The sequence below is a fragment of the Entelurus aequoreus genome, linkage group LG25, assembly GCF_033978785.1.
Source record: "Entelurus aequoreus isolate RoL-2023_Sb linkage group LG25, RoL_Eaeq_v1.1, whole genome shotgun sequence".
In the NCBI taxonomy this organism is placed as follows: Eukaryota; Metazoa; Chordata; class Actinopteri; order Syngnathiformes; family Syngnathidae; genus Entelurus; species Entelurus aequoreus.
In genome coordinates this window covers 34445840-34459947 of record NC_084755.1, presented here as the reverse complement: position 1 = coordinate 34459947, position 14108 = coordinate 34445840, and the positions used below count along the sequence as shown (strand labels likewise).

Here is a 14108-nt window from a genome sequence, read left to right as displayed (position 1 = left end):
CGATAGGGAGAAGTTTGTATTTACACGATGAGTCGGGTGTGTTTTGACCTCCGCCGAACCCCTGAGGCCGACTCACCGAACCCCTAGGGTTTGATCGAACCCAGGTTAAGAACCACTGTTCTGAAAGTAACCTGACTAGCTTGTTCTGGGATGTTTAGAGTCTAGATTTGAGGGTTTTGGAGGTGCTAGGGTACCAGGAGGTGCATGCGTAATCGAAAGAGGGTTGAACGAGAGTTCCCGCTAGAATCTTCATGGTGCTTTTGTTGACCAGAGAGGAGATTCTGTAGAGAAATCTCATTCGTTGGTTGACCTTTTTGTTTACCTTGGTTGCCATTTTATCACAGGAAAGATTAGATCACCTCCAGGCAACTTCCACCCTAAACTAAACTAACACCCTCCCTCTTCCACATCCCACCTCCCCAGATTGTAAATAATCAAATGTAAATAATCACATGTAGATACTTGTTCTTAGGCTTTCTGATCTCTCTCTCTATGTCCATTACTTGCTGTACATATCCTACCAAGTCAGACCTACACTGTTTCAATGTCCATTTCTCAGATGATGCAATTGTTGATGACTGAAGTGCTGATATCAACCAAACCTAACCCCCCCCACAACCCACCCCCCCGGATTGTAAATAATGTAAATAATTCAATGTATATACTCTGATGATTAACTTGTGTGATGACTGCATTATGATGGTAGTGTATATTTGTACCATGAACCGATTTGTGGACCCCGACTTAAACAAGTTGAAAAACTTATTCGGTTGTTACCATTTAGTGGTCAATTGTACGGAATATGTACTGTACTGTGCAATCTACTAATAAAAGTTTCAATCAATCATGACAAACCATGTTCCCGACATCTACAAAGCAATTAGCTACGTGCTGCCACCTACTGATATGGAAGAGTATTACACGGTTACTCTGCTGAGCTCTAGACAGCATCCTCAGTGCTGAACTCTGTAGAACTTGCACCTGGCTCGCTGACAACAAGCTATCTATACACTTTGGTAAAACGGAATCCATCCTGTTTGGGTCCCACATCAACCTTAAGAAACTCAGTGACTTCACTATAAAAGTAGGTCACATTGTTATCTCTCTCTCTCTCTCTCTCTCTCTCTCTCTCTCTCTCTCTCTCTCTCTCTCTCTCTCTCTCTCTCTCTCTCTCTCTCTCTCTCTCTCTCTCTCTATGTCCACTACTCTCTCTCTCTATGTCCACTACTTGCTGTACATATCCTACCAAGTCAGACCTACACTGTTCCAATATCCATTTCTCTGTTCTCAATTGTTGATGACTGACGATAACAACCAAACATACCCCCCCCCCTCCCCCCCTCCACACACACACACACAATAATGTAAATAATTCAATGTGATTATCTTGCGTGATGACTGTATTATGATGATAGTATATATCTGATAGTATATATCTTTATCATGAATCAATTTAAGTGGACCCCGACTTAAACAAGTTGATAAACTTATTCGGGTGTTACCATTTAGTGGTCAATTGTACGGAATATGTACTTCACTGTGCAACCTACTAATAAAAGTCTCAATCAATCAATCAAAGACACTCAACAACAACACATCATTTGCAGACTATAATTCAGTGACGTGCGGTGAGGTTCATGGCTGGTGAGGCACTGACTTCATCACAGTCAGATTTACAAACATATGAACCCTAAAGAGTATCTTATTCACCATTTGATTGGCAGCAGTTAACGGGTTATGTTTAAAAGCTCATACCAGCATTCTTCCCTGCTTGGCACTCAGCATCAAGGGTTGGAATTGGGGGTTAAATTACCAAAAATGATACCCGAGCGCGGCGCCGCTGCTGCCCACTGCTGCCCACTGCTCCCCTCATCTCCCAGGGGGTGAGCAACGGGATGGGTCAAATGCAGAGGACAAATTTCACCACACCTAGTGTGTGTGAGACAATCATTGGTACTTTAACTTAACTTTAACTTTACACATACAAACTGCAGCACACAAAAAAGCACATTTAATTTAAAAAAACGTTATTATGGTCTTACTTTTACTTATAAATGAAGTCCATGCGCAGCTCCTTTTGAACAAAAGCATCGATAACTTGTTTATAGAAGTCTTCCTTATCTTTCTTCAGTTTTAAAAGTCTCTCTGTCTCGATGGAGATGATCCTTTAATTATTACCTCCTGCTTCGATTGAAAGTCCAGTTTAGAAAACTGTTTTATTTTAGATATGTAATCCTCCATGTTAAAAGTCCAGGCAAGAGGAAAAAATAAACGATCGCTGCTAACTGTTGCTGCTTGTTGTCACTTCTTCTGCAGCCGAGTAGTCGCAAGAATGATATCTGGGATCACTACCGCCCTCTACCAGCAGGAGGCGGGATTACTGCGAGCCTCACACAGTGCGTCTTTTGCAGCCGTTTTATGATCGCTCAGCACAAGAAATATGTTACACACATACAGTTGTTGACAAAATACACTGTATATTATATACCTCAGCTAACTAAACTATGGAAATGTATAATATAGTTCATATAGCAATATGGTCTCACTGCACAGCAGGCCAGCAGTTAGCCGAGGCATTGCGCAATCCATGGTGAGGCTCAACTCAGTGACGTGCCTCAACTGGCTGGTGACTCACCGCAAGTCTCTTCTCAGTGTTTGAACGACAAATGTGAAAATTCAGCGATTTTGAATAAAAATAATCTAAAACTGGTGAAGTAAAGGCCTACTGAAATGAGATCTTGTTATTTAAACGGGGATAGCAGATCCATTCTATGTGTCATACTTAAACATTTCGCGATATTGCCATATTTTTGCTGAAAGGATTTAGTAGAGAACATCGACGATAAAGTTTGCAACTTTTGGTCGCTGATAAAAAAGCCTTGCCTGCACCGGAAGTAGCGTGACGTCATAGGTTGAAGGGCTCCTCACATTTCCCCATTGTTTACACCAGCAGCGAGAGCGATTCGGACCGAGAAAGAGACGATTACCCCATTAATTTGAGCCAGGATGAAAGATTTGTGGATGAGGAAAGTGAGAGTGAAGGATTAGAGTGCAGTGCAGGACGCCAGGGTGTATCTTTTTTCGCTCTGACCGTAACTTAGGTACAAGGGCTCATTGGATTCCACACTTTCTCCTTTTTCTATTGTGGATCACAGATTTGTATTTTAAACCACCTCGGATACTATATCCTCTTGAAAATGAGAGTCGAGAATGTGAAATGGACATTCACAGTGACTTTTATCTCCACGACAATACATCGGCGAAGCACTTTAGCTTCGGAGCTAACGTGATAGCATCGTGCTTAACTGCGGATAGAAACAGAAGAAACATGCCCCTGACTGGAAGGATAGACAGAAGATCAATAATACTACTATGACTTCTACTAAGACACCGAACCAAACCCTGGACCTGTAACCACATGGTTAATGCTGTCCAGCCTGGCGAAGCCTAGCAATGCTGTTGCTAATGACGCCATTGAAGCTAACTTAGCTACGGGACCTCGACAGAGCTATGCTAAAAACATTAGCTCTCCACCTACGCCAGCCCTCATCTGCTCATCACCACCCGTGCTCACCTGCGTTCCAGCGATCGACGGCACGACGAAGGACTTCACCCGATCATCGGTGCGGTCGGCGGCTAGCGTCGGATAGCGCGTCTGCTATCCAACTCAAAGTCCTCCTGGTTGTGTTGCTGTAGCCAGCCGCTAATACACCGATCCCACCTACAGCTTTCTTCTTTGCTGTCATTGTCCATTAAACAAATTGCAAAAGATTCACCAACACAGATGTCCAGAATACTCTGGAATTATGTGGTGAAAACAGACGACTTAAGCTGGCCACCGTGCTATTCCAAAATGTCTGCTTCAACCCGTGACGTCACGCGCATACGTCATCATACCGAGAAGTTTTCAGCCGGATATTTCGCGGGAAATTTAAAATTGCACTTTATAAGTTAACCCGGCCGTATTGGCATGTGTTGCAAAGTTAAGATTTCATCATTGATATATAAACTATCAGACTGCGTGGTCAGTAGCAGTGGGTTTCAGTAGGCCTTTAAATGGAAAATAACTTTATAGTATAATCACTGGATACATATAACAATTTAATCATTTATTTTTTCTTTTTACATTTTTTTTCTTTCCATTATGGCACGTGAGGCCCAGCCTCACCTGCCTCCAGTGACTGCACGCCACTGCATTATGATGATAGTATATATTTGTATCATGAATCAATTTAAGTGGACCCCGACTTAAACAAGTTGAAAAACTTATTCGGGTGTTACCATTTAGTGGTCAATTGTACGGAATATGTACTTCACTGTGCAACCTACTAATAAAAGTCTCAATCAATCAATCAATCAATCAATCAATCAATCAATCAATCAAAGACACTCAACAACAACACATCATTTGCAGACTGGGGTTCAATCCCCACCTTCTACCATCCTAGTCACGTCCGTTGTGTCCTTGGGCAAGACACTTCACCCTTTGCCTCTGATGGCTGCTGGTTAGCGCCTTGCATGGCAGCTCCCGCCATCAGTGTGTGAATGTGTGTGTGAATGGGTGAATGTGGAAATACTGTCAAAGCGCTTTGAGTACCTTGAAGGTAGAAAAGCGCTATACAAGTATAACCCATTTATTTATTTATTTACTACAATTACTGGTTTGCAAAACATATTTTTAACCCAAATAGGTGAAATTAGATCATCGCCAGTGTGCCGCGGCACGGTGGTTGAAAAACACTGACATACTGAAATAAACAATGAGTTGCTGATGAGTGCATGTTGGCAGCCACTGGACTTGGAGGAGCGCGCGCGTGCACGAGTGCCTCGGTGCGCGGTCACGCGGTCGTCCTGCTGTCACGAGCTTTATCCAGGCAGCGGGGTGAAGGCTTGGGAGAATTTACAACGGGTACAAAAATTACACCATCTGTCCTATTCCGCCCATTTTTTTTTTTTGGCGCCCACACGCTAAAAGAGAGCACGGTCGTACTTTCACACCGCCGGTTGGCAAACTAAACCGATACTGACGACGGCGTAGTTTCGGTCAAGCTGGGATGTATTGCAGTATTTGAACGCTACTTGCTAGCCCGCTAGCCAGCTAGCCGTCGAGCTAGCTGTACGCTGCGTGCTAACTTAACGGTGCGCTCATTTCCTCAACGTTTCTTCGCCTAACATTACCCAAAACTAATTCAACACATTATGTTGTTTTAACGACAGTTAACTTCCGTTGCCGTGTGTCGTTTTTTTAAATCGTCGCCCGAGAAGGATTGAATGAAATAGCTTGACATAGCCTGCGGAAAGGAGACAGTTAACGGGGATAAGGTTTTATTTACCGATCACCGCCGCTAAGACCTTGTGGAGACATCCAACAATTGTTGCTAAATACACATTCTTTTTTTGTTTGTTTTTGGGTGCGATTAGTAGTGCTAAATAGCTAGCTTGCCTTCACGCTCCAAGTCCACTCCATCGAAGAAGAAGCTGACCAGCAGCGGTTCGTTTTCCACCTTTTAGGCCGGACAGAAACCTGCAAAAATGCCGGCTGTGTCGAAAGGAGATGGAATGCGAGGATTAGCTGTTTTTATTTCGGACATCAGGAATTGTAAGTACATGTATTTTTTGCATTTTTTTGCATGCTTGTTGGGCACCTATTCACCAACGCTGATAGCGATCAGTTGTTTGTTTCCCCTGTTTTCTGGTTCTAACATGTCCATTTTTACAAAAGTTCAGTTCAGTTTCAGTTCAATCAGTCAATCAATGTTTATTTATATACCCCTAAATCACATGTGTCTCAAAGGGCTGCACAAGCCACAACGACATCCTCGGTTCAGAGCCCACATAAGGGCAAGGAAAAACTCACAACCCCAATGGGACGTCGATGTGAATGACTGAGAAACCTTGGAGAGGACCGCATATGTGGGTGACCCCCCTCCTCTAGGGGAGACCTAATGCAATGGACATCGAGTGGGTCTGACATAATATTGTGAAAGTCCAGTCCATACTGCCGTATTTTTCGGAGTATAAGTCACTCCGGAAAATGCATAATAAAGAAGGAAAAAAACATATATAAGTTGCACTGGAGTATAAGTCGCATTTTTTGGGAACATTTATTTGATAAAACCCAACACCAAGAATAGACATTTGAAATGCAATTTAAAATAAATAAAGAATAGTGAACAACAGGCTGAATAAGTTTACGTTATATGAGGCATAAATAACCAACTGAGAACGTGCCTGGTATGTTAACGTAACATATTATGGTAAGAGTCATTCAAATAACTATAACATATAGAACATGCTATACGTTTACCAAACAATCTGTCACTCCTAATTGCTAAATCCCATGAAATCTTATACGTCTAGTCTCTTACATGAATGAGCTAGATAATATTATTTGATATTTTACGGTAATGTGTTAATAATTTCACACATAAGTCGCTCCTGAGTATAAGTCGCACCCCCGGCCAAACTATAAAAAAAAACTGCGACTTATAGTCCGAAAAATACGGTAGATCTAACATAATAGTGAGAGTCCAGTCCATAGTGGGGCCAGCAGGAGACCATCCCGAGCGGAGACGGGTCAGCAGCGCAGAGATGTCCCCAACCGACGCACAGGCGAGCGGTCCACCCCGGGTCCCGACTCTGGACAGCCAGCACTTCATCCATGGCCACGGGACATGTGTCCCCCTCCCTCTCCCTTGTGGAGGGGAAAAGAACAGAAACAGCAGATCAACTGGTCTAAAAAGGGGCACCTATTCACCAACGCTGATAGCGATCAGTTGTTTGTTTCCCCTGTTTTCTGGTTCTAACATGTCCATTTTTACAAAAGTTCAGTTCAGTTTCAGTTCAATCAGTCAATCAATGTTTATTTATATAGCCCTAAATCACAAGTGTCTCAAAGGGCTGCACAAGCCACAACGACATCCGCGGTACGGAGCCCACATAAGGGCAAGGAAAAACTCACAACCCCAATGGGACGTCGATGTGAATGACTATGAGAAACCTTGGAGAGGACCGCATATGTGGGTAACCCTCCCCCCTCTAGGGGAGACCGAAAGCAATGGATGTCGAGTGGGTCTGACATAATATTGTGAAAGTCCAGTCCACAGTGGATCCAACATATCAGCGAAAGTCCAGTCCATAGTGGGGCCAGCAGGAAACTGTCCCGAGCGGAGACGGGTCAGCAGCGCAGAGATGTCCCCAACCAATGCGCAGGCGAGTGGTCCACCTCGGGTCCCGACTCTGGACAGCCAGCACTTCATCCATGGCCACCAGACCTGTGTAACTCCCCCTCCCCAAGGGAGGGGAGCAGAGGAGAAAAGAAAAGAAACGGCAGATCAACTGGTCTAAAAAGGGGGTCTATTTAAAGGCTAGAGTATACAAATGAGTTTTAAGATGGGACTTAAATGCTTCTACTGAGGTAGCATCTCTAACTTTTACCGGGAGGGCATTCCATAGTACTGGAGCCCGAATAGAAAACGCTCTATAGCCTGCAGACTTTTTTTGGGCTCTGGGAATCACTAATAAGCCGGAGTTCTTTGAACGTAGATTTCTTGCCAGGACATATGGTACAATACAATCGGCAAGATAGGCTGGAGCTAGACCGTGTAGTATTTTATACGTAAGTAGTAAAACCTTAAAGTCACATCTTAAGTGCACAGGAAGCCAGTGCAGGTGAGCCAGTATAGGCCTAGTATGATCAAACTTTCTTGTTCTTGTCAAGAGTCTAGCAGCCGCATTTTGTAACAACTGTAATCTTTTAATGCTAGACATAGGGAGACCCGAAAATAATACGTTACAGTAATCGAGACGAGACGTAACGAACGCATGAGTAATGATCTCAGCGTCGCTAGTGGACAAAATGGAACAAATTTTAGCGATATTGAGGAGATGAAAGAAGGCCGTTTTAGTAACACTCTTAATGTGTGACTCAAACGAGAGAGTTGGGTGGAAGATAATACCCAGATTCTTTACAGAGTCGCCTTGTGTAATTGTTTGGTTGTCAAATGTTAAGGTGGTATTATTAAATAGGTGTCGGTGTCTAGCAGGACCGATAATCAGCATTTCCGTTTTCTTAGCGTTGAGTTGCAAAAAGTTACCGGACATCCATTGTTTAACACAGTGCATGAACGCACAACAAATTACATACTCGCAAATCAGATGGAAAATTAGAGGGAACATTGTTTGGGGGTATCCATAATACTTAGACTTCTTTTTTATTGTCATTCAAATTTTAACTTTACAGTACAGATACGGCAGCACGGTGGAAGAGGGGTTAGTGCATCTGCCTCACAATACGAAGGCCCTGAGCAGTCCTGGGTTCAATCCCGGGCTCGGGATCTTTCTGTGTGGAGTTTGCATGTTCTCGCCGTGACTGCGTGGGTTCCCTCCGGGTATTCCGGCTTCCTCCCACCTCCAAAGACATGCACCTGGGGATAAGTTGATTGGCAACACTAAATTGGCCCTAGTGTGTGAATGTGAGTGTGAATGTTGTCTGTCTATATGTGTTGGCCCTGCGATGAGGTGGCGACTTGTCCAGGGTGTACACCGCCTTCCGCCCGAATGCAGCTGAGATAGGCTCCAGCACCCCCCGCAACCCCAAAAGGGACTAGTGGTAGAAAATGGATGGATGGTGTAAAAAGAGGCACATGTGGTGGTGGGGTTTACCTCTGGAGTGTGGTGTGGTGTGGTGTGGTGTGGTGTGTGTGTGTGTGTGTGTGTGTGTGTGTGTGTGTGTGTTCTGGCAATGCTTACTTAATGGGGACATCGCTCTGTTTACACAGTCACCTTTAGGCAAACCTGGGCAAATTAAGGCCCAGGGGCCACATGCGGCCCGTTAAGCTTTTCAGGCAAATTAAGGCCCAGGGCCACATGCGGCCCGTTAAGCTTTTCAATCTGGCCTGACGGACATTCCCAATAATTTTTTTAGATGTTTAAGATGGAAAGTGTAGCTGCCATTATGATGTGTAGTCCCAAAAGGGACAAGCGGTAGAAGATGGATGGATGGAGTACAGATACGCCGATAGGGAGAAGTTTTTATTTACACGATTGATTAAATGATTGATTGAAACTTTTATTAGTAGATTGCAAAGTACAGTACATATTCCGTACAATTGACCACTAAATGGTAACACCCGAATACGTTTTTCAACTTGTTTAATTAAGTCGGGGTCCACGTTAATCAATTCATGAGTCTGGTGTGTTTTGACCGCTGCGGCGCAGGCTCTGCCGAACCCCTGAGGCCGACTCACCGAACCCCTAGGGTTCGATCGAACCCAGGTTAAGAACCACTGTTCTAACATGTCCATTATACAAAAGTTCAGTTCAATCAATCAATCAATCAATGTTTATTTATATAGCCCTAAATCACAAGTGTCTCAAAGGGCTGCACAAGCCACAACGACATCCGTGGTACAGAGCCCACATAAGGGCAAGGAAAAACTCACAACCCCAATGGAATGTCGATGTGAATGACTATGAGAAACCTAGGAAAGATCGGATGCAATGGACGTCGAGTGGGTCTAGCATAATATTGTGAAAGTCCAGTCCATAGTGGATCTAACATAATAGTGAGAGTCCAGTCTTATAGTGGATCTAACATAATAGTGAGAGTCCAGTCCATAGTGGATCTAACATAATAGTGAGAGTCCAGTCCATAGTGGGGCCAGCAGGAGACCATCTCGAGCGGAGACGGGTCAGCAGCGCAGAGATTTCCCCAACCGATGCACAGGCGAGCAGTCCACCCCGGGTCCCGACTCTGAACAGCCAGCACTTCATCCATGGCCACCGGACCTGTGTCCCCCCCCCCCTCACCCTTGTGGAGGGGAAAAGAAAAGAAACGGCAGATCAACTGGTCTGAAAAGGGGGTCTATTTAAAGGCTAGAGTATACAAATGAGTTTTAAGATGGGACTTACGGGTAAATGCTTCTACTGAGGTGCCATCTCTAACTGTTACCGGGAGGGCATTCCATAGTACTGGAGCCCAAATAGAAAACGCTCTATAGCCTGCAGACTTTTTCTGGGCTGTGGGAATCACTAATAAGCCGGAGTTCTTTGAACACAGATTTCTTGCCGGGAAAAAAGTTTAGTTCAGTTTCAGTTATTTGGTACATCCATCCATCCATTTTCTACCACTTGTCCCTTTTGGGGTTGCGGGGGCTGCATTCGGGCGGAAGGCGGTGTACACCCTGGACAAGTCTCCACCTCAGGGTGAGGCTCAGGGTGGAGGATAGAGTAAAACAACTTGCCCTGAGCCAAGTCTATAAAATTCGCTACACCTCCCTGATACCGAAGTACATGTCAAACTACTTCCAGAACGTAAATGACCGCCATAACCACAACACCAGGGGGAGCTCCACAAACCACGTCAAACCCAGATTCCATTCTAACAAAGGTCTTAACTCATTCTCCTTCTATGCCACATCAATATGGAATGTACTCCCAACAGGTGTAAAAGAAAGTGCATCTCTATCCTCCTTCAAAACCGCACTAAAAGAACACCTCCAGGCAGCTACAACCCTAGCCTTGCTTAGCCTATCACCAGGAAAGATGAGGTCACCTACCTAGGTTCCATTCTAGAGGTTAATCTTTCCTGTGATAAAATGGCAACCAAGGTAATCGAAAAGGTCAACCAACGAACAAGATTTCTCTACAGAATCTCCTCTCTGGTCAACAAAAGCACCATGAAGATTCTAGCGGGAACTCTCGTTTAACCCTTTTTCGATAACGCATGCATCTCCTGGTACCCTAGCACCTCCAAAACCCTTAAATCTAGACTCCAAACATCCCAGAACAAGCTAGTCAGGTTACTTTTAGACCTCCACCCCAGATCCCGCCTCACTCCTACCCACTTCTCCAAAGAAGAAGCAGAGCTTATTTAATCCTACCCCTTTTCATACCATGACGTTCTAACATGTCCATTTTACAAAAGTTCAGTTCAGTTTTAGTTTATTTGGAACATGCATACGATACAATGTAACGCATCACACAATTCCAGTTGTTTCATTACAGCACGTCCGAAAAGGAGTAGGAAGAAGCTGATCTTATTTAATCCTACCCCTTTTCATATCATGGCATTCTAACATGTCCATTTTACAAAAGTTCAGTTCAGTTTTAGTTTATTTGGAACATGCATACGATACAATGTAACGCATCACACAATTCCAGTTGTTTCATTACAGCACGTCCGAAAAGGAGTAGGAAGAAGCTGATCTTATTTAATCCTACCCCTTTTCATATCATGGCATTCTAACATGTCCATTTTACAAAAGTTCAGTTCAGTTTAAGTTTATTTGGAACATGCATACGATACAATGCAACACATCACATATTTCCAGTTGTTTTATTACAGCATGTCCGAAAAAGAATAGGAAGAAGCATAGTTTATTTAATCCTACCCCTTTTCATACAATGGCGTTCTAACATGTCCATTTTACAAAAGTTCAGTTCATTTCAGTTTATTTTTATTTGGAACATGCATACAATACAATGCAACGCATCACATATTTCCAGTTGTTTCATTACAGCAAGTCCTACAAAGGAGTAGGAAGAAGCAGAGCTTATTTAATCCTACCCCTTTTCATATCATGGCATTCTAACATGTCCATTTTACAAAAGTTCAGTTCAGTTTAAGTTTATTTGGAACATGCATACGATACAATGCAACACATCACATATTTCCAGTTGTTTTATTACAGCATGTCTGAAAAAGAATAGGAAGAAGCATAGTTTATTTAATCCTACCCCTTTTCATACCATGGCGTTCTAACATGTCCATTTTACAATAGTTCAGTTCATTTCAGTTTCAGTTGATTTGGAACATGCATACAATACAATGCAACGTATCACATATTTCCAGTTGTTTCATGACAGCACGTCCGAAAAGGAATAGGAAGAAGCAGAGTTTATTTAATCCTACTACTTTTCATACCATAGCAATTTTATCCCATTTCCTTGTTCTCTGTAACAGAACAGTGAACAAATAATAAATAAATAATATACCATAGTAAGCATACAAATATTAAATACATAATACTTTGTCTCAAAAGGAAAAAAAGGGTTCAAGATGTTCATCATAATGCTTGTTCTGTGTACTTTGTTAACACTTGTAGTTTGAACAGTCTCTTAAACTGAATCATATTGGTGCTTTGTTTGATTTCTTTGGTTAATACTTTCCATAGTTGAATTCCACATACTGATATACGAAAGGTTTTAAGTGCTGTATGAGCACACAAATGTTTTAAATTAGATTTAAAGTGGTGTGTACTATTTCTTATTTAAAGTGTCAAATAGCTTTATGTGTATTGATTGCCCAGGCCATGTTGGTTGCAAATCAACAATCCATTCTGATGTATGTTTTGTGAGTAAATGCAGTTTCTAGGAGGGAAAACTGAATTTTCAACAAGACTTGATCAAATACAATAATGTTAGCATCTCTCATTTGGTCCCCTATTACACAATGCATGAAGTTTGATTAGTTGTTTGTTCTATCCTGTCACATGGGAGTGTCCAAAGTGCGACTCAGGATATTTTAAAACTACAATGAAGCGAAAAACGAAAACTGGCAAAATCACATTGTGCGGTGGTGACCAGAGTGTAAACCCTGATTTCCACAGGATGCGGAACGGCAGCAAAACACAGCCGCCACGGAAGGGCACCCCCATGTGTGCTGGCAATCCGAGATACGAGGTCTCGCAAATCCGTGTATAATCACATGATAAACAGGACGACATGGCTCGGTTTGTAGAGCGGTCTTGACAGCAACCTGAGGGTTCCTGGTTCTGTCCGCGGCTTCCGTCGTCCGAGTCACGTTCGTTGTGTCCTTGCGCAAGACTCTTCACCCTTGCTCCTGATGAGTCGGGGTTAGGGCCTTGCATGGCAGCTCCCGCCATCAGTGTGTGAATGTGGAAATAGTGTCAAAGCGCTTTGAGTACCTTGAATGTAGAAAAGCGCTACACAAGTAGGGCTGGGCGATATGGCCTTTTGTTAATATCTCTGTATTTTTAGGCCATGTCACGATGCACGATATATATCTCAATATTTTGCCTTAGCCTTGAATGAACACTTGATGCATATAATCACAGCAGTATGATGATTCTATGTGTCTAAATTAAAGCATTCTTCTTCATACTGCATTAATATATGCTCATTTTAAACTTTCATGCAGAGAGGGAAATCACAACTAAGTCAATTTAGCAAAAGTGTATTTATTAAACAGTTATTAAGCAGTGGCACAAACATTCATGTCATTTCCAAAACAGAAAGTGCCAGATTATCAAAGACATTTTAAAACAAGCTATTAGTGCACTTTTGCGCATGATATCACTAAGATGACATATCAAAACAACACTAAATGAAAGTGTACTTTTTGTACAGAACGCCACTACAATAGTTTAAAACAAATAAAGTGCACTTTTGTGCATGATGTCACTAAGATGACATATCAAAACAACACTAAATTAAAGTGTACTTTTTGTACAGAACGCCACTACAATGGTTTAAAACAAAGTGCACTTGTGTCACACAAGACATTTCAATAACTGTCAAGTAAAAATGAGCTGAATAATAGGAAATCAAATAGTGTATGTCCTTCGCTATGTGGTAGGTTCCTGCGGACATTATCTCCTTCTGTTGTTGACTATTTTTTTCATACGGTGTTGATGTGGAAATGGTTGCTTCGACATTTTGTTGGTGTGGCACCGGCCAGAGATGTTGACATGCGGAGTTTCAAGCACTCCTTCTCTAGCGGGTGACTTTTCAAATGATGCTACAAATTAGCAGTGGTGCTATTTTTTGTAGCAACGCTTTTGCCGCATACTTGACATATTACATACACTACCCTTCAAAAGTTTGGGGTCACATTGAAATGTCCTTATTTTTGAAGGAAAAGCACTGTACTTTTCAATGAAGATAACTTTAAACTAGTCTTAACTTTAAAGAAATACACTCTATACATTGCTAATGTGGTAAATGACTATTCTAGCTGCAAATGTCTGGTTTTTGGTGCAATATCTACATAGGTGTATAGAGGCCCATTTCCAGCAACTATAACTCCAGTGTTCTAATGGTACAATGTGTTTGCTCATTGGCTCAGAAGGCTAATTGATGATTAG

The 14108-nt window shown here is 42.6% G+C and overlaps 1 protein-coding gene across 6 annotated transcripts in view; it reads left to right on the top strand.

The window, feature by feature from the left end:
* Positions 1-4785: 4785 nt before the first annotated feature.
* Positions 4786-14108, top strand: part of ap2a1 (adaptor related protein complex 2 subunit alpha 1) — a 56365-nt gene continuing 47042 nt past the window's right edge. For 3 of the 6 annotated variants that reach the window (XM_062036573.1, XM_062036572.1, XM_062036571.1), the window contains exon 1: positions 4789-5599. In XM_062036573.1, coding sequence (XP_061892557.1) covers positions 5533-5599 — 67 coding nt within the window. In that variant the 5' untranslated portion in view covers positions 4789-5532. Of the gene's footprint in view, positions 5600-14108 lie in introns of all 6 variants that reach the window. The other 3 variants (XM_062036570.1, XM_062036569.1, XM_062036574.1) reach the window with 3 other exon arrangements.